At 57.2% G+C, this 21,366-nt stretch overlaps 1 protein-coding gene across 32 annotated transcripts in view; it reads right to left on the bottom strand.

The window, feature by feature from the left end:
* LOC115931432 (decreased expression in renal and prostate cancer protein) overlaps positions 1-21,366 on the bottom strand; it is a 407,507-nt gene that overhangs the window by 96,624 nt on the left and 289,517 nt on the right. For 10 of the 32 annotated variants that reach the window (XM_063699779.1, XM_063699780.1, XM_063699781.1 and 7 more), the window contains one exon: positions 1-21,366. This exon is cut by the window's left edge and continues 23,470 nt beyond it. The exons of 21 other annotated variants lie outside the window; for them this stretch is intronic. Coding sequence is in view for 8 of the 11 variants with exons in the window: in XM_063699773.1 (XP_063555843.1) it covers positions 3,563-4,984 (1,422 nt within the window). In the remaining 3 variants the exon portion in view is untranslated. One more of the 32 variants, XR_010131420.1, reaches the window with a different exon arrangement.

The following is a 21,366-nucleotide window of genomic DNA, read 5'->3' as shown; positions in this document are numbered from 1 at the left end:
CCTGGGCCCTGGCCCTGACCCTAAAACAACCCTACCCCTGGGACCTCGCCCTGACCCTAAAACAACCCTACCCCTGGGGCCTGGCCCTGACCATAAAACAACCCTAACCCTGGGCCCTGGCCCTGACAATAAAACATCCCTAACCCTGGTCCCTGGCCCTAACCCTAAAACAACCCTAACTCTGGGCCCTGGCCCTGATAATAAAACAACCCTAACCCTGGGCCCTGGCCCTGACCCTAACACAACCTAACCCTTTGCCGTGGCCCTGACCCTGAAAGAACCCTAACCCTGGGGCCTGGCCCTGCCCCTGAAACAAACCTAACCCTGGGCCCTGGCCCTGACCATGAAAGAACCCTAACCCTGGGCCCTGGCCCTGACTCTAAAACAAGCCTAACCCTGGGCCCTGGCCCTGACCCTAAAACAACCCTAAACCTGCGCCCTGTCCCTGACCCTAAAACAAGCCTAACCCTGCGCCCTGGCCCTGACCCTAAAACAACCCTAACCCTGTGTCCTGGAGCTAATCCTAAAACAAGCCTAAACATGGGCCCTGGCCCTGACCCTAAAACAACCCTAACCCTGGGCCCTGGCCCTGACTCTAAAACAAGCCTAACCCTGGGCCCTGGCCCTGACCCTAAAACAACCCTAACCCTGCGCCCTCGCCCTGACCCTAAAACAACCCGAACCCTGGGCCCTGGCCCTGACTCTAAAACAACCCTAACCCTGGGCCCTGGCCCTGACCCTAAAACAACCCTAACCCTGGGTCCTGGCCCTAAAACAACCCTAACCCTGGGCCCTGACCCTAAAACAACCCTAACCATGGGCCTGACCCTAAAACAAGCCTAACCCTCGGCCCCGACCATAAAACAAGCCTAACCCTGGACCCTGACACTAAAACAAGCCTAACCCTGGGCCCCGACCCTAAAACAACGCTAACCATGGGCCCTGACCCTAAAACAACCCTAACCCTTTGCCGTGGCCCTGACCCTGAAAGAACCCTAACCCTGGGGCCTGGCCCTGCCCCTGAAACAAACCTAACCCTGGGCCCTGGCCCTGACCCTAAAACAACCCTAACCGTGGGCCCTGGCCCTAAAACAACCCTAACCCTGGGCCCTGGCCCTAAAACACCCCTAACACAGGGCCCTTACCCTACAACAACCCTAACCCTGGGCCTTGACCCTAAAACAACCCTAACCCTGGGCCCCGGCCCTGACCCTAAAACAACCCTACCCCTGGGCCCTCGCCCTGACCCTAAAACAACCCTAAACCTGGGCCCTGGCCCTGACCGTAAAACAACCGTAACCCGGGGCCCTGGCCCTGACCCTAAAACAACACTACCCCTGGGCACTGTCCCTGAACCTACAACAACCCTAACCCTGGGCCCTGGCCCTGACCCTAAAACATCCCTAACCCTGGGCCCTGGCCCTGACCCAAAAACAACCCTAAACCTGGGCCCTGGCCCTGACCCTAAAACAACCCTAAGCCTGGGCCCTGTCCCGGACCCTAAAACAAGCCTAACCCTGCGCCCTGGCCCTGACCCTAAAACAACCCTAACCCTGGGTCCTGGACCTGATCGTAAAACAAGCCTAAACATGGGCCCTGGCCCTGACCCTAAAACAATCCTAACCATGGGCCCTGGCCCTGACCCTAAAACAAGCCTAACCCAGGGCCCTGGCCCTGACCCTTAAACAACCCTAACCCTGGGCCCTGGCCCTGACCCTAAGACAACCCTAAACCTGGGCCCTGGCCCTGACCCTAAAACAACCCTAACCCTGGGCCCTGGCCCTAAAACAACCCTAACCCTGGGCCCTGGCCCTAAAACACCCCTAACCCAGGGCCCTGACCCTACAACAACCCTAACCCTGGGCCCTGACCCTAAAACAACCCTAACCCTGGGCCCTGGCCCTGACCCTAAAACAACCCTAACCCTGGGCCCTGGCCCTGACCGTAAAACAACCGTAACCCGGGGCCCTGGCCCTGACCCTAAAACAACCCTAACCCTGGGCCCTGGCCCTGACTCTAAAAAAACCCTAACCCTGGGCCCTGGCCCTGACAATAAAACATCCCTAAACCTGGGCCCTGGTCCTGACCCTAAAAGAAGCCTAACCCTGGACCCTGGCCCTGACCCTAAAACAAGCCTAACCCTGGGTCCTGGCCCTGACCCTAAAACAAGCCTAACCCTGTGCCCTGGCCATGACCCTAAAACAACCCTAACCCTGGGCCCTGGCCCTGACCCTAAAACAACCCAAATCCTGGACCTTGGCACTGACCCTAAAACAAAACTAACCCTGAGCCCTGGCCCTGAACCTAAAACAATCCTAACCCTGGGCCCTGGCCCTGATCCTAACATAACACTATCCCTGGGCCGTGGCCCTGACCCAGAAAGAACCCTAACCCTGGGACCTGGCCCTGACCCTGAAACATCCATAACCCAGGGCCCTGGCCCTGACCCTAAAACAAACCTAACTCTAGGCCCTGCTCGTGACCCTAAAACAGCCCTACACCTGGGCCCTGGACCTGACCCGAAAACAAGCCTAACCCTGCGCCCTGGCCCTGACCCTAAAACAACCCTAACCCTGGGTCCTGGACCTGATCCTAAAACAAGCCTAAACATGGGCCCTGGCTCTGACCCTAAAACAAGCCTAACCCTGGGCCCTGGCCCTGACCCTAAAACAAGCCTAAACCTGGGCCCTGGCCCTGACCCTAAAAGAACCCTAACCCTGGGCCCTGGCCCTGACCCTAAAACAACCCTAACCCTGGGCCCTGGCCCTGACCCTAAAACAACCCTAACCCTGGGCCCTGGCCCTGACGCTAAAACAACCCTAACCCTGGGCCCTGGCCCTGACCCTAAAACAACCCGAACTCTGGGCCCTGGCCCTCACCCTGAAACAACCCTAACCCTGGGCCTTGGCCCTGACCCTAAAACAACCCTAACCCTGGGTCCTGGACCTGATCCTAAAACAAGCCTAAACCTGGGCCCTGGCTCTGACCCTAAAACAAGCCTAAACCTGGGCCCTGGCCCTGACCCTAAAACAAGCCTAAACCTGGGCCCTGGCCCTGAACCTAAAACAACCCTAAACCTGGGCCCTGGCCCTGACCCTAAAACAACCCTAACCCTGGGTCCTGGCCCTAAAACAACCCTAACCCTGGGCCCTGACCCTAAAACAACCCTAACAATGGGCCTGATATTAAACAAGCCTAACCCTCGGCCCCTACCATAAAACAAGCCTAACACTGCGCCCTGACACTAAAACAAGCCTAACCCTGGGCCCTGACACTAAAAGAAGCCTAACCCTGGGCCCCAACCCTAAAACAAGCCTACCCCTGGTCCCGGACAGTAAAACAACCCTAACCCTGGGCCCCGCCACTAAAACAACCCTAACCCTGGGCCCCGACCCTAAAACAAACCTAACCCTGGGCCCCGAAACTAAAACAACGCTAACCCTGGGCTCTGACCCTAAAACAACCCTAACCCTGGGCCCTGGCCCTGACCCTAGAACAAGCCTAACCCTGGGCCCTGGCCCTGACCCTAAAACAAACCTAAACCTGGGCCCTGGCCCTGACCCTAAAACAACCCTACCCCTGGGCCCTGGCCCTCACAATAAAACAAGCCTAGCCCTGGGCCGTGCCCCTGTCCTAAAACAAACCTAACCCTGAGCCCTGGCCGTGACCCTAAAACAACCGTAACCCGGGGCCCTGGCCCTGACCCTAAAACAACACTACCCCTGGGCACTGTCCCTGACCCTACAACAACCCTAACCCTGGGCCCTGGCCCTGACCCTAAAACATCCCTAAACCTGGGCCCTGGCCCTGACCCTAAAACAAGCCTAACCCTGCGCCCTGGCCCTGACCCTAAAACAACCCTAACCCTGGGTCCTGGACCTGATCCTAAAACAAGCCTAAACATGGGCCCTGGCCCTGACCCTAAAACAACCCTAACCCTGGGCCCTGGCCCTAAAACAACCCTACCCCTGGGCCCTGGCCCTAAAACACCCTTAACCCAATGCCCTGACCCTACAACAACCCTAACCCTGGGCCCTGACACTAAAACAACCCTAACCCTGGGCCCTGGCCCTGACCCTAAAACAACCCTACCCCTGGGCCCTCGCCCTGACCCTAAAACAACCCTAACCCTGGGCCCTGGCCCTGACCGTAAAACAACCGTAACCCGGGGCCCTGGCCTTGACACTAAAACAGGCCTAACCCTGGGCCCTGGCCCTGACTCTAAAAAAACCCTAACCGTGGGCACTGGCCCTGACAATAAAACATCCCTAAACCTGGGCCCTAGTCCTGACCCTAAAAGAAGCCTAACCCTGGACCCTGGCCCTGACCCTAAAACAAGCCTAACCCTGGGTCCTGGCCTTGACCCTAAAACAAGCCTAACCCTGTGCCCTGGCCATGACCCTAAAACAAACCTAACCCTGGGCCCTGGCCCTGACCCTAAAACAACCCTAATCCTGGACCTTGCCCCTGACCCTAAAACAACCCTAACCCTGAGCCTAGGCCCTGAACCTAAAACAATCCTAACCCTGGGCCCTGGCCCTGACCCTAACACAACACTATCCCTGGGCGGTGGCCCTGACCCTGAAAGAACCCTAACCCTGGGACCTGGCCCTGACCCTGAAACATCCATAACCCAGGGCCCTGGCCCTGACCCTGAAACATCCATAACCCTGGGCCCTGGCCCTGACCCTAAAACAAACCTAACCCTGGGCCCTGGCCCTGACCCTAAAACAACGCTAACCCTGGGCCCTGGCCCTGAACCTAAAACAACGCTAACCCTGGGCCCTGGCCCTGACCCTAAAACAAGCCTAACCCTGGGCCCTGGCCCTGACCCTAAAACAAGCCTAACCCTGGGCCCTGGCCCTGACCCTAAAACAACCCGAACCCTGGGCACTAGCCCTGACCCTAAAACAACCCTAACCCTGGGTCCTGGCCCTAAAACAACCCTAACCCTGGGCCCTGACCCTAAAACAACCCTAACCATGGGCCTGACCCTAAAACAAGCCTAACCCTGGGCCCCGACCTTAGAACAAGCCTAACCCTGGGCCCTGACACTAAAACAAGCCTAACCCTGGGCCCTGACACTAAAACAAGCCTAACCCTGGGCCCCAACCCTAAAAAAAGCCTACACCTGGTCCCGGACCGTAAAACAACCCTAACCCTGGGCCCCGACACTAAAACAACCCTAACCCTGGGCCCCGACCCTAAAACAAACCTAACCCTGGGCCCCGAAACTAAAACAACGATAACCCTGGGCCTTGACCCTAAAACAACCCTAACTCTGGGCCCTGCCCGTGACCCTAAAACAGCCCTACACCTGGGCCCTGGACCTGACCCTGAAACAACCCTACCCCTGGACCCTGGCCATGACATTAAAACAACGCTACCCCTTGGCCCTGGCCCTGACCCTAAAACAACCCTACCCTAGGGCCCTGGCCCTCACAATAAAACAAGCCTATCCCTGGGCAGTGCCCCTGTCCCTAAAACAACCCTAACCCTGGGCCCTGGCCGTGACCCTAAAACAACCGTAACCCGGGGCCCTGGCCCTGACCCTAAAACAACCCTACCCCTGGGCCCTGGTCCTGACCCTACAACAACCCTAAACCTGGGCCCTGGCCCTGACCCTAACACAACCCTAACCCTTTGCCGTGGCCCTGACATTGAAAGAAACCTAACCCTGGGCCCTAGCCCTGACCCTAAAACAACCCTAACCCTGGGTCCTGGCCCTGACCCTAACACAACCCTAACCCTTTGCCGTCGCCCTGACCCTGAAAGAATCCTAACCATGGGCCCAGGCCCTGACCCTAAAACAACCCGAACCCTGGGCCCTGGCCCTGACACTAAAACAAGCCTAACCCTGGGCCCCAACCCTAAAACAAGACTACCCCTGGGCCCCGACCTTAGAACAAGCCTAACCCTGGGCCCTGACACTAAAACAAGCCTAACCCTGGGCCCTGACCCTAAAACAAACCTAACCCTGGACCCTGGCCCTGACCCTAAAACAAGCCTAACCCTGGGTCCTGGCCCTGACCCTAAAACAAGCCTAACCCTGTGCCCTGGCCATGACCCTAAAACAACCCTAACCCTGGGCCCTGGCCCTGACCCTAAAACAACCCAAATCCTGGACCTTGGCACTGACCCTAAAACAAAACTAACCCTGAGCCCTGGCCCTGAACCTAAAACAATCCTAACCCTGGGCCCTGGCCCTGATCCTAACATAACACTATCCCTGGGCCGTGGCCCTGACCCAGAAAGAACCCTAACCCTGGGACCTGGCCCTGACCCTGAAACATCCATAACCCAGGGCCCTGGCCCTGACCCTAAAACAAACCTAACTCTAGGCCCTGCTCGTGACCCTAAAACAGCCCTACACCTGGGCCCTGGACCTGACCCGAAAACAAGCCTAACCCTGCGCCCTGGCCCTGACCCTAAAACAACCCTAACCCTGGGTCCTGGACCTGATCCTAAAACAAGCCTAAACATGGGCCCTGGCTCTGACCCTAAAACAAGCCTAACCCTGGGCCCTGGCCCTGACCCTAAAACAAGCCTAAACCTGGGCCCTGGCCCTGACCCTAAAAGAACCCTAACCCTGGGCCCTGGCCCTGACCCTAAAACAACCCTAACCCTGGGCCCTGGCCCTGACCCTAAAACAACCCTAACCCTGGGCCCTGGCCCTGACGCTAAAACAACCCTAACCCTGGGCCCTGGCCCTGACCCTAAAACAACCCGAACTCTGGGCCCTGGCCCTCACCCTGAAACAACCCTAACCCTGGGCCTTGGCCCTGACCCTAAAACAACCCTAACCCTGGGTCCTGGACCTGATCCTAAAACAAGCCTAAACCTGGGCCCTGGCTCTGACCCTAAAACAAGCCTAAACCTGGGCCCTGGCCCTGACCCTAAAACAAGCCTAAACCTGGGCCCTGGCCCTGAACCTAAAACAACCCTAAACCTGGGCCCTGGCCCTGACCCTAAAACAACCCTAACCCTGGGTCCTGGCCCTAAAACAACCCTAACCCTGGGCCCTGACCCTAAAACAACCCTAACAATGGGCCTGATATTAAACAAGCCTAACCCTCGGCCCCTACCATAAAACAAGCCTAACACTGCGCCCTGACACTAAAACAAGCCTAACCCTGGGCCCTGACACTAAAAGAAGCCTAACCCTGGGCCCCAACCCTAAAACAAGCCTACCCCTGGTCCCGGACAGTAAAACAACCCTAACCCTGGGCCCCGCCACTAAAACAACCCTAACCCTGGGCCCCGACCCTAAAACAAACCTAACCCTGGGCCCCGAAACTAAAACAACGCTAACCCTGGGCTCTGACCCTAAAACAACCCTAACCCTGGGCCCTGGCCCTGACCCTAGAACAAGCCTAACCCTGGGCCCTGGCCCTGACCCTAAAACAAACCTAAACCTGGGCCCTGGCCCTGACCCTAAAACAACCCTACCCCTGGGCCCTGGCCCTCACAATAAAACAAGCCTAGCCCTGGGCCGTGCCCCTGTCCTAAAACAAACCTAACCCTGAGCCCTGGCCGTGACCCTAAAACAACCGTAACCCGGGGCCCTGGCCCTGACCCTAAAACAACACTACCCCTGGGCACTGTCCCTGACCCTACAACAACCCTAACCCTGGGCCCTGGCCCTGACCCTAAAACATCCCTAAACCTGGGCCCTGGCCCTGACCCTAAAACAAGCCTAACCCTGCGCCCTGGCCCTGACCCTAAAACAACCCTAACCCTGGGTCCTGGACCTGATCCTAAAACAAGCCTAAACATGGGCCCTGGCCCTGACCCTAAAACAACCCTAACCCTGGGCCCTGGCCCTAAAACAACCCTACCCCTGGGCCCTGGCCCTAAAACACCCTTAACCCAATGCCCTGACCCTACAACAACCCTAACCCTGGGCCCTGACACTAAAACAACCCTAACCCTGGGCCCTGGCCCTGACCCTAAAACAACCCTACCCCTGGGCCCTCGCCCTGACCCTAAAACAACCCTAACCCTGGGCCCTGGCCCTGACCGTAAAACAACCGTAACCCGGGGCCCTGGCCTTGACACTAAAACAGGCCTAACCCTGGGCCCTGGCCCTGACTCTAAAAAAACCCTAACCGTGGGCACTGGCCCTGACAATAAAACATCCCTAAACCTGGGCCCTAGTCCTGACCCTAAAAGAAGCCTAACCCTGGACCCTGGCCCTGACCCTAAAACAAGCCTAACCCTGGGTCCTGGCCTTGACCCTAAAACAAGCCTAACCCTGTGCCCTGGCCATGACCCTAAAACAAACCTAACCCTGGGCCCTGGCCCTGACCCTAAAACAACCCTAATCCTGGACCTTGCCCCTGACCCTAAAACAACCCTAACCCTGAGCCTAGGCCCTGAACCTAAAACAATCCTAACCCTGGGCCCTGGCCCTGACCCTAACACAACACTATCCCTGGGCGGTGGCCCTGACCCTGAAAGAACCCTAACCCTGGGACCTGGCCCTGACCCTGAAACATCCATAACCCAGGGCCCTGGCCCTGACCCTGAAACATCCATAACCCTGGGCCCTGGCCCTGACCCTAAAACAAACCTAACCCTGGGCCCTGGCCCTGACCCTAAAACAACGCTAACCCTGGGCCCTGGCCCTGAACCTAAAACAACGCTAACCCTGGGCCCTGGCCCTGACCCTAAAACAAGCCTAACCCTGGGCCCTGGCCCTGACCCTAAAACAAGCCTAACCCTGGGCCCTGGCCCTGACCCTAAAACAACCCGAACCCTGGGCACTAGCCCTGACCCTAAAACAACCCTAACCCTGGGTCCTGGCCCTAAAACAACCCTAACCCTGGGCCCTGACCCTAAAACAACCCTAACCATGGGCCTGACCCTAAAACAAGCCTAACCCTGGGCCCCGACCTTAGAACAAGCCTAACCCTGGGCCCTGACACTAAAACAAGCCTAACCCTGGGCCCTGACACTAAAACAAGCCTAACCCTGGGCCCCAACCCTAAAAAAAGCCTACACCTGGTCCCGGACCGTAAAACAACCCTAACCCTGGGCCCCGACACTAAAACAACCCTAACCCTGGGCCCCGACCCTAAAACAAACCTAACCCTGGGCCCCGAAACTAAAACAACGATAACCCTGGGCCTTGACCCTAAAACAACCCTAACTCTGGGCCCTGCCCGTGACCCTAAAACAGCCCTACACCTGGGCCCTGGACCTGACCCTGAAACAACCCTACCCCTGGACCCTGGCCATGACATTAAAACAACGCTACCCCTTGGCCCTGGCCCTGACCCTAAAACAACCCTACCCTAGGGCCCTGGCCCTCACAATAAAACAAGCCTATCCCTGGGCAGTGCCCCTGTCCCTAAAACAACCCTAACCCTGGGCCCTGGCCGTGACCCTAAAACAACCGTAACCCGGGGCCCTGGCCCTGACCCTAAAACAACCCTACCCCTGGGCCCTGGTCCTGACCCTACAACAACCCTAAACCTGGGCCCTGGCCCTGACCCTAACACAACCCTAACCCTTTGCCGTGGCCCTGACATTGAAAGAAACCTAACCCTGGGCCCTAGCCCTGACCCTAAAACAACCCTAACCCTGGGTCCTGGCCCTGACCCTAACACAACCCTAACCCTTTGCCGTCGCCCTGACCCTGAAAGAATCCTAACCATGGGCCCAGGCCCTGACCCTAAAACAACCCGAACCCTGGGCCCTGGCCCTGACACTAAAACAAGCCTAACCCTGGGCCCCAACCCTAAAACAAGACTACCCCTGGTCCCGGACCGTAAAACAACCCTAACACTGAGCCCCGACCCTAAAACAAACCTAACCCTGGGCCCCGACCCTAAATCAACGCTAACCCTGGGCCCTGACCCTAAAACAACCCTAACCCTGGGCCCTGGCCCTGACCCTAAAACAACCCGAACCCTGGGCCCTGGCCCTGACCCTAAAACAACCCTAACCCTGGGCCCTGGCCCTCACAATAAAACAAGCCTAGCCCTGGGGTGTGCCCCTGTCCCAAAAACAACCCTAACCCTGGGCCCTGGCCGTGACACTAAAACAACCGTAACCCGGGGCCCTGGCCCTTGACCCTAAAACAACCCAACCCCAGGGCCCTCGCCCTGACCCTACAACAACCCTAACCCTGGGCCCTGGCCCTGACCCTAAAACATCCCTAAACCTGGGCCCTGGCCCTGACCCTAAAACAACCCTAAACCTGGAACCTGGCCCTCACCCTAAAACAACCCTAAGCCTGGGCCCTGTCCCTGACCCTAAAACAAGCCTAACCCTGCGCCCTGGCCCTGACCCTAAAACAACCCTAACCCTGGGTCCTGGACCTGATCCTAAAACAAGCCTAAACATGGGCCCTGGCCCTGACCCTAAAACAAGCCTAACCTTGGGACCTGGCCCTGACCGTAAAACAACCCTAACCCTGGGCCCTGGCCCTAACCCTAAAACAACCCTAACCCTGGGCCCAGGCCCTGACCCTAAAACAACCCTAACCCTGGGCCCTGGCCCTGACCCTAAAGCAACCCTAACCCTGGGCCCTGGCCCTGACCCTAAAACAACCCTAACCCTGGGCCCTGGCCCTGACCCTAAAACAACCCTAACCCTGGGTCCTGGCCCTAAAACAACCCTAACCCTGGGCCCTGACCCTAAAACAACCCTAACCATGGGCCTGACCCTAAAACAAGCCTAACCCTGGGCACCGACCATAAAACAAGCCTAACCCTGGGCCCTGACACTAAAACAACCCTAACCCTGGGCCCCGACCCTGAAACAAACTTAACCCTGGGCCCCGACCCTAAAACAACGCTAACCCTGCGCCCTGACCCTAAAACAACCCTAACCCTGGGTCCTGGACCTGATCCTAAAACAAGCATAAACATGGGCGCTCGCCGTGAACCTAAAACAGCCCTATCCCTGGGCCCTGGACCTGACCCTAAAACAACCCTACCCCTGGACCCTGGCCCTGACCTTAAAACAACGCTACCCCTGGGCCCTGGCCCTGACCCTAAAACAACCCTACCCCTGGGACCTGGCCCTGACCCTAAAACAACCCTACCCCTGGGGCCTGGCCCTGACCCTAAAACAACCCTACCCCTGGGGCCTGGCCGTGACCTTAAAACAAACCTACCGCTGGGCCCTGGCCCTGACCCTAAAACAACCCTAAACCTGGGCTGTCGCCCTGACCCTAAAACAACCCTACCCCTGGGCCCTGGCCCTGACCCTAAAACAACCGTAACCCGGGGCCCTGGCCCTGACCCTACAACAACCCTACCCCTGGGCCCTGGCCCTGACCCTAAAAAAACCCTAACCCTGTTCCCTGGCCCTGACAATAAAACATCCCTAACCCTGGGCCCTGGTCCTGACCCTAAAAGAAGCCTCAACCTGGACCCTGGCCCTGACCCTAAAACAAGCCTAAACCTGGGCCCTGGCCCTGACCCTAACACAACCCTAACCCTTTGCCGTGGCCCTGACCCTGAAAGAACCCTAACCCCGGGTCCTGGCCCTGACCCTAAAACAACCCTAAGCCTGGGCCCTGTCCCTGACCCTAAAACAAGCCTAACCCTGCGCCCTGGCCCTGACCCTAAAACAACCCTAACCCTGGGTCCTGGACCTGAACCTAAAAGAAGCCTAAACATGGGCCCTGGCCCTGACCCTAAAACAACCCTAACCCTGGGCCCTGGCCCTGACTCTAAAACAAGCCTAACCCTGGGCCCTGGCCCTGACCCTAAAACAACGCTAACCCTGGGCCCTGGCCCAGTCCCTAACACAACCCTAACCCTGGGCCTTGGCCCTGACCCTAAAACAACCCTAACCCTGGGTCCTGGCCCTAAAACAACCCTAACCCTGGGCCCTGACCCTAAAACAACCCTAACAATGGGCCTGACCATAAAACAAGCCTAAACCTCGGCCCCGACCATAAAACAAGCCTTACCCTGCGCCCTGACACTAAAACAAGCCTAACCCTGGACCCTGACACTAAAAGAAGCCTAACCCTGGGCCCCAACCCTAAAACAAGCCTACCCCTGGTCCCGGACCGTAAAACAACCCTAACCCTGGGCCCCGCCACTAAAACAACCCTAACCCTGGGCCCCGACCCTAAAACAAACCTAACTCTGGGCACCGAAACTAAAACAACGCTAACCCTGGGCTCTGACCCTAAAACAACCCTAACCCTGGGCCCTGGCCCTGACCCTAGAACAACCCTAAACCTGGGCCCTGGCCCTGACCCTAAAACAACCATAACCATAGGCCCTGGCCCTGACCCTAAAAGAAGCCTAACCCTGGGCCCTGGCCTTGATCCTAAGACAACCCTAACCCTGAGCCCTGGCCCTGACCCTAAGACAACCCTAACCCTGGGCCCAGGCCCTGACCCTAAAACAACCCTACCCCTGGGCCCTGGCCCTCACAATAAAACAAGCCTAGCCCTGGGCCGTGCCCCTGTCCCTAAAACAACCCTAACCCTGCCCCCTGGCCGTGACCCGGAAACAACCGTAACCCGGGGCCCTGACCCTGACCCTAAAACAACCCTAACCCTGGGCCCTGGCCCTGACTCTAAAAAAACCCGAACCCTGGGCCCTGGCCCTGACAATAAAACATCCCTAAACCTGGGCCCTGGTCCTGACCCTAAAAAAACCCTAACCCTGTTCCCTGGCCCTGACCCTAAAACAAGCCTAACCCTGGGTCCTGGCCCTGACCCTAAAACAAGCCTAACCCTGTGCCCTGGCCATGACCCTAAAACAACCCTAACCCTGGGCCCTGGCCCTGACCCTAAAACAACCCTAATCCTGGACATTGGCCCTGACCCTAAAACAACCCTAACCCTGAGCCCTGGCCCTGAACCTAAAACAATCCTAACCCTGGGCCCTGGCCCTGACCCTAACACAACACTATCCCTGGGCCTTGGCCCTGACCCTGAAAGAACCCTAACCCTGGGACCTGGCCCTGACCCTGAAACATCCATAACCTGGGCCCAGGCCCTGACCCTAAAACAAACCTAACTCTAGGCCCTGCTCGTGACCCTAAAACAACCCTACCCCTGGACCCTGGCCCTGACATTAAAACAACGCTACCCCTTGGCCCTGGCCCTGACCCTAAAACAACCCTACCCCTGGGCCCTGACCCTCACAATAAAACAAGCCTATCCCTGTACCGTGCCCCTGTCCCTACAACAACCCTAACCCTGGGCCCTGACCGTGACCCTAAAACAACCGTAACCCGGGGCCCTGGCCCTGAACCTAAAACAACCCTAACCCTGGGCCCTGGCCCTGACTCTAAAACAAGCCTAAACCTGGGCCCTGGCCCTGACCCTAAAACAACCCTAACCATGGGCCCTGGCCCTGACCCTAAAACAACCCTAAGCCTGGGCCCTGTCCCTGACCCTAAAACAAGCCTAACCCTGCGCCCTGGCCCTGACCCTAAAACAACCCTAACCCCGGGTCCTGGACATAATCCTAAAACAAGCCTAAACATGGGCCCTGGCCCTGACCCTAAAACAACCCTAACCCTCGCTCCTGGACCTGATCCTAAAACAAGCCTAAACATGGGCCCTAGCTCTGACCCTAAAACAAGCCTAACCCTGGGCCCTGGCCCTGACCCTAAAACAAGCCTAAACCTGGGCCCTGGCCCTGACCCTAAAAGAACCCTAACCCTGGGCCCTGGCCCTGACCTTAAAACAACCCTAACCCTGGGCCCTGGCCCTGACCCTAAAACAACCCTAACCCTGGGCCCTGGCCCTGACCCTAAAACAACCCTAACCCTGGGCCCTGGCCCTGACCCTAAAACAACGCTAACCCTGGGCCCTGGCCCTGAACCTAAAACAACGCTAACCCTGGGCCCTGGCCCTGACCCTAAAACAAGCCTAACCCTGGGCCCTGGCCCTGACCCTAAAACAAGCCTAACCCTGGGCCCTGGCCCTGACCCTAAAACAACCCGAACCCTGGGCACTAGCCCTGACCCTAAAACAACCCTAACCCTGGGTCCTGGCCCTAAAACAACCCTAACCCTGGGCCCTGACCCAAAAACAACCCTAACCATGGGCCTGACCCTAAAACAAGCCTAACCCTGGGCCCCGACCTTAGAACAAGCCTAACCTTGGGCCCTGACACTAAAACAAGCCTAACCCTGGGCCCTGACACTAAAACAAGCCTAACCCTGGGCCCCAACCCTAAAAAAAGCCTACACCTGGTCCCGGACCGTAAAACAACCCTAACCCTGGGCCCCGACACTAAAACAACCCTAACCCTGGGCCCCGACCCTAAAACAAACCTAACCCTGGGCCCTGGCCCTGACCCTAAAACAACCCTAACCCTGGGCCCTGGCCCTGACCCTAAAACAACCCGAACCCTGGGCCCTGGCCCTCACCCTAAAACAACCCTAACCCTGGGCCCTGGCCCTGACCCTAAAACAACCCTAACCCAGGGTCCTGGCCCTAAAACAACCCTAACCCTGGGCACTGGCCCTGACTCTAAAACAAGCCTAAACCTGGGCCCTGGCCCTGACCCTAAAACAACCCTAACCATGGGCCCTGGCCCTGACCCTAAAACAACCCTAAGCCTGGGCCCTGTCCCTGACCCTAAAACAAGCCTAACCCTGCGCCCTGGCCCTGACCCTAAAACAACCCTAACCCCGGGTCCTGGACATAATCCTAAAACAAGCCTAAACATGGGCCCTGGCCCTGACCCTAAAACAACCCTAACCCTGGGCCCTGTCCCTGACCCTAAAACAAGCCTAACCCTGGGCCCTGGCCCTGACCCTAAAACAACCCTAACTCTGGGCCCTGCCCGTGAACCTAAAACAGCCCTACACCTGGGCCCTGGCCCTGACCCTAAAACAACCCTAACCATCGGCCCTGGCCCTGACCCTAAAACAACCCTAACCCTGGGCCCTGGCCCTGACCCTAAAACAACCCTAACCCTGGGCACTGGCCCTGACCCTAAAACGACCCTAACACAGGGCCCTGGCCCTCGACCCTATAACAACCCTAACTCTGGGCACTGCCCGTGACCCTAAAACAGCCCTACACCTGGGCCCTGGCCCTGACCCTAAAACAACCCTACCCCTGGACCCTGGCCCTGACATTAAAACAACGCTACCCCTTGGCACTGGCCCTGACCCTAAAACAACCCTACCCCTGGGCCCTGACCCTCACAATAAAACAAGCCTATCCCTGTACCGTGCCCCTGTCCCTACAACAACCCTAACCCTGGGCCCTGACCGTGACCCTAAAACAACCGTAACCCGGGGCCCTGGCCCTGAACCTAAAACAACCCTAAGCCTGGGCCCTGTCCCTGACTCTAAAACAAGCCTAAACCTGGGCCCTGGCCCTGACCCTAAAACAACCCTAACCATGGGCCCTGGCCCTGACCCTAAAACAACCCTAAGCCTGGGCCCTGTCCCTGACCCTAAAACAAGCCTAACCCTGCGCCCTGGCCCTGACCCTAAAACAACCCTAACCCCGGGTCCTGGACATAATCCTAAAACAAGCCTAAACATGGGCCCTGGCCCTGACCCTAAAACAACCCTAACCCTGGGCCCTGTCCCTGACCCTAAAACAAGCCTAACCCTGGGCCCTGGCCCTGACCCTAAAACAACCCCAACCCTGGGCCCTGGCCCTGACCCTAAAACAACCCTAACCCTGGGCCCTGGCCCTGACCCTAAAACAACCCGAACCCTGGGCCCTGGCCCTCATCCTAAAACAACCCTAACCCTCGGCCCTGGCCCTGACCCTAAAACAACCCTAACCCAGGGTCCTGGCCCTAAAACAACCCTAACGCTGGGCCCTGGCCCTGATTCTAAAACAAGCCTAAACCTGGGCCCTGGTCCTGACCCTAAAAGAAGCCTAACCCTGGACCCTGGCCCTGACCCTAAAACAAGCCTAACCCTGGGTCCTGGCACTGACCCTAAAACAAGCCTAACGCTGTGCCCTGGCCATGACCCTAAAACAACCCTAACCCTGGGCCCTGGCCCTGACCCTAAAACAACCCTAATCCTGGACATTGGCCCTGACCCTAAAACAACCCTAACCCTGAGCCCTGGCCCTGAACCTAAAACAATCCTAACCCTGGGCCCTGGCCCTGACCCTAACACAACACTATCCCTGGGCCTTGGCCCTGACCCTGAAAGAACCCTAACCCTGGGACCTGGCCCTGACCCTGAAACATCCATAACCTGGGCCCAGGCCCTGACCCTAAAACAAACCTAACTCTAGGCCCTGCTCGTGACCCTAAAACAGCCCTACACCTGGGCCCTGGACCTGACCCTAAAACAAGCCTAACCCTGCGCCCTGGCCCTGACCCTAAAACAACCCTAACCCTGGGTCCTGGACCTGATCCTAAAACAAGCCTAAACATGGGCCCTGGCTCTGACCCTAAAACAAGCCTAAACCTGGGCCCTGGCCCTGACCCTAAAACAAGCCTAAACCTGGGCCCTGGCCCTGACCCTAAAAGAACCCTAACCCTGGGCCCTGGCCCTGACCTTAAAACAACCCTAACCCTGGGCCCTGGCCCTGACCCTAAAACAACCCTAACCCTGGGCCCTGGCCCTGACCCTAAAACAACCCTAACCCTGGGCCCTGGCCCTGACCCTAAAACAACGCTAACCCTGGGCCCTGGCCCTGAACCTAAAACAACGCTAACCCTGGGCCATGGCCCTGACCCTAAAACAAGCCTAACCCTGGGCCCTGGCCCTGACCCTAAAACAACCGTAACACTGGGCCCTGGCCCTGACCCTAAAACAACCCGAACCCTGGGCACTAGCCCTGACCCTAAAACAACCCTAACCCTGGGTCCTGGCCCTAAAACAACCCTAACCCTGGGCCCTGAGCCTAAAACAACCCTAACCATGGGCCTGACCTTAAAACAAGCCTAACCCTGGGCCCCGACCATAAAACAAGCCTAACCCTGGGCCCTGACACTAAAACAAGCCTAACCCTGGGCCCTGACACTAAAACAAGCCTAACCCGGGGCCCCAACCCTAAAAAAAGCCTACACCTGGTCCCGGACCGTAAAACAACCCTAACCCTGGGCCCCGACACTAAAACAACCCTAACCCTGGGCCCCGACCCTAAAACAAACCTAACCCTGGGCCCCGAAAATAAAACAACGATAACCCTGGGCCTTGACCCTAAAACAACCCTAACTCTGGGCCCTGCCCGTGACCCTAAAACAGCCCTACACCTGGGCCCTGGCCCTGACCCTAAAACAACCCTACCCTTGGGCCCTGGCCCTCACAATAAAACAAGCCTAACCCTGCGCCCTGGCCCTGACCCTAAAACAACCCTAACCCTGGGTCCTGGACCTGATCCTAAAACGAGCCGAAACATGGGCCCTGGCCCTGACCCTAAAACAACCCTAACCCTGGGCCCTGGCCCTGACTCTAAAACAAGCGTAACCCTGGGCCCTGGCCCTGACCCTAAAACAACGCTAACCCTGGGCCCTGGCCCAGTCCCTAACACAACCCTAACCCTGAGCCCTGGCCCTGACCCTAAAACAACCCTAAGCCTGGGCCCTGACCATAAAACAACCCTAACCATGGGCCTGACCCTAAAACAACCCTAACCCTGGGCCCTGGCCCTGACCCTAAAACAACCCTAACCCTGGGCCCTGGCCCTGACCCTAAAACAACCCTAACCCTGGGCCCTGGCCCTGACCCTAAAACAACCCTAACCCTGGGCCCTGGCCCTGACCCTAAAACAACCCTAACCCTGTGCCCTGGCCATGACTCTAACACAACCCTAACCCTGAGACCTGGCCCTGACCATAAAACAACCCTAACCATGGGCCTGACCCTAAAACAAGCCTAACCCTGGGCCCCGACCATAAAACAAGCCTAACCCTGGTCCCTGACACTAAAACAAGCCTAACCCTGGGCCCTGACACTAAAACAAGCCTAACCCTGGGCCTCAACCCTAAAACAAGCCTACCCCTGGTCACGGACCGTAAAACAACCCTAATCCTGGGCCCCGACCCTAAAACAAACCTAACCCTGGGCCCCGACCCTAAAACAACGCTAACCCTGGGCTCTGAGCCTAAAACAACGCTAACCCTGGGCCCTGGCCCTGACCCTAAGACAATCCTAACCCTGGGCCCTGGCCCTGACCCTAAAACAACCCTAAATATGGGCCCTGGCCCTGACCCTAAAACAACCCTAAGCCTGGGCCCTGTCCCTGACCCTAAAACAAGCCTAACCCTGCGCCCTGGCCCTGACCCTAAAACAACCGTAACCCTGGGCCCTGGCCCTGACCCTAAAACAACCCTAACCCTGGGCCCTGGCCCTGACCCTAAAACAACCCGAACCCTGGGCCCTGGCCCTCACCCTAAAACAACCCTAACCATGGGCCCTGGCCCTGACCCTAAAACAACCCTAACCCTGCGTCCTGGCCCTAAAACAACCCTATCCATGGGCCCTGACCCTAAAACAACCCTAACCATGGGCCCCGACCATAAAACAAGCCAAACCCTGGGCCCTGACACTAAAACAAGCCTAACCCTGGGCCCTGACACTAAAACAAGCCTAACCCTGGGCCCCAACACTAAAACAAGCCTACCCCTGGTCCCGGACCGTAAAACAACCCTAACCCTGGGCCCCGCCACTAAAACAACCCTAACCCTGGGCCCCGACCCTAAAACAAACCTATCCCTGGGCCCCGAAACTAAAACAACGCTAACCCTGGGCTCTGACCCTAAAACAACCCTAACCCTGGGCCCTGGCCCTGACCTTAAAACAACCCTAAACCTGGGCCCTGGCCCTGACCCTAAAACAACCCTAACCATGGGCCCTGGCCCTGACCCTAAAAGAAGCCTAACCCTGGGCCCTGGCCCTGACCCTAAGACAACCCTAACACTGGGCCCTGGCCCTGACCCTAAGACAACCCTAACCCTGGGCCGTGGCCCTGACCCTAAAACAACCATAACCCTGGGCACTGGCCCTGACCCTAAAACGACCCTAACCCAGGGCCCTGGCCCTCGACCCTAAAACAACCCTAACTCTGGGCCCTGCCCGTGAACCTAAAACAGCCCTACACCTGGGCCCTGGCCCTGACCCTAAAACAACCATACCCCTGGACCCTGGCCCTGACATTAAAACAACGCTACCCCTTGGCCCTGGCCCTGACCCTAAAACAACCCTACCCCTGGGCCCTGACCCTCACAATAAAACAAGCCTATCCCTGTACCGTGCCCCTGTCCCTACAACAACCCTAACCCTGGGCCCTGACCGTGACCCTAAAACAACCGTAACCCGGGGCCCTGGCCCTGAACCTAAAACAACCCTAACCCTGGGCCCTGGCCCTGACTCTAAAACAAGCCTAAACCTGGGCCCTGGCCCTGACCCTAAAACAACCCTAAGCCTGGGCCCTGTCCCTGACCCTAAAACAAGCCTAACCCTGCGCCCTGGCCCTGACCCTAAAACAACCCTAACCCCGGGTCCTGGACATAATCCTAAAACAAGCCTAAACATGGGCCCTGGCCCTGACCTTAAAACAACGCTAACCCTGGGCCCTGGCCCAGTCCCTAACACAACCCTAACCCTGGGCCCTGGCCCTGACCCTAAAACAACCCTAAGCCTGGGCCCTGACCATAAAACAACCCTAACCATGGGCCTGACCCTAAAACAAGCCTAACCCTGGGCCCCAACCCTAAAAAAAGCCTACTTCTGGTCCCGGACCGTAAAACAACCCTAATCCTGGGCCCCGACCCTAAAACAAACCTAACCCTGGGCCCCGACCCTAAAACAACGCTAACCCTGGGCCCTGAGCCTAAAACAACCCTAACCCTGGGCCCTGGCCCTGACCCTAAAACAACCCTAACCCTGGGCCCTGGCCCTGACCCTAAAACAACCCTAACCCTGGGCCCTGGCCCTGACCCTAAAACAACCCTAACCCTGGGCCCTGGCCCTGACCCTAAAACAACCCTAACCCTGGGCCCTGGCCCTGACCCTAAAACAACCCTAACCCTGGGACCTGGCCCTGACTCTAAAACATGCCTAACCCTGGGCCCTGGCCCTGACCCTAAAACAACCATAACCCTGTGCCCTGGCCATGACTCTAACACAACCCTAACCCTGAGACCTGGCCCTGACCATAAAACAACCCTAACCATGGGCCTGACCCTAAAACAAGCCTAACCCTGGGCCCCGACCATAAAACAAGCCTAACCCTGGGCCCTGACCGTGACCCTAAAACAACCGTAACCCGGGGCCCTGGCCCTGACCCTAAAACAACCCTAACCCAGGGTCCTGGCCCTAAAACAACCCTAACCCTGGGCCCTGGCCCTGACTCTAAAACAAGCCTAAACCTGGGCCCTGGCCCTGACCCTAAAACAACCCTAACCATGGGCCCTGGCCCTGACCCTAAAACAACCCTAAGCCTGGGCCCTGTCCCTGACCCTAAAACAAGCCTAACCCTGCGCCCTGGCCCTGACCCTAAAACAACCCTAACCCCGGGTCCTGGACATAATCCTAAAACAAGCCTAAACATGGGCCCTGGCCCTGACCCTAAAACAACCCTACCCCTGGGCCCTGTCCCTGACCCTAAAACAAGCCTAACCCTGGGCCCTGGCCCTGACCCTAAAACAACCCCAACCCTGGGCCCTGGCCCTGACCCTAAAACAACCCTAACCCTGGGCCCTGGCCCTGACCCTAAAACAACCCTAACCCTGGGCCCTGGCCCTGACCCTAAAACATCCCTAACCCTGGGCCCTAGCCCAAATTGTAATGAGGTCTGTTGGGCAAAATTCCATATAAGCATAGTATAAATTAATGAAGCAAATCGTGATAAATTAGTACGATTGACTTTCTGGAGTTTCTGACAATAAAAGTAAGGAAAATGCAGAACACAAAGACAGAGAGTAAAAAGAGAAATTAGGAAAGCATTCTACATGTTTAATAGGAAGACACTGGCCGTGTTTGTGCAGCGGCAGTATGTCGTGACATGACATACTTTGGAGAGAAGTTAACAGATGAGGAAGTTGATAAAAATCATCAGAGAAGCAAAATACTCTTAGCGACACTCAAGTAAACCACGAAATTTCCATAACTTATGTCAGCAAAGTGGGAATATTGTACAGTGTGTGTTGAAGTTCCTATACAACATTGTTTATCTGCCGTTTGTTTGTTTGTAAGGAATGTATATACTAAAAGTTCTTCTTGCTGTCAAAAGAATATGTGTGAATAAGTCATTTTAACTTATTCTTCTGTTTTTCTTTTATCTTCCTGCCATCATCCCACAGCCTTACTTTAGAGATTTTTTCTTTAGAAAATTGAACAAGTGCCCCTTGTGGTGGCACATACCTCAAGGATGGGAGGCAGGGGTGGAAGGGTCACTTGAGGCCATTAGTTTGACACCAGCCTGGCTAACAAAGTGAGACCCCATGT

This window comes from Gorilla gorilla, chromosome 18, assembly GCF_029281585.2.
Source record: "Gorilla gorilla gorilla isolate KB3781 chromosome 18, NHGRI_mGorGor1-v2.1_pri, whole genome shotgun sequence".
Classification (NCBI taxonomy): domain Eukaryota; kingdom Metazoa; phylum Chordata; class Mammalia; order Primates; family Hominidae; genus Gorilla; species Gorilla gorilla.
This window is presented reverse-complemented; position numbering and strand designations above follow the sequence as displayed.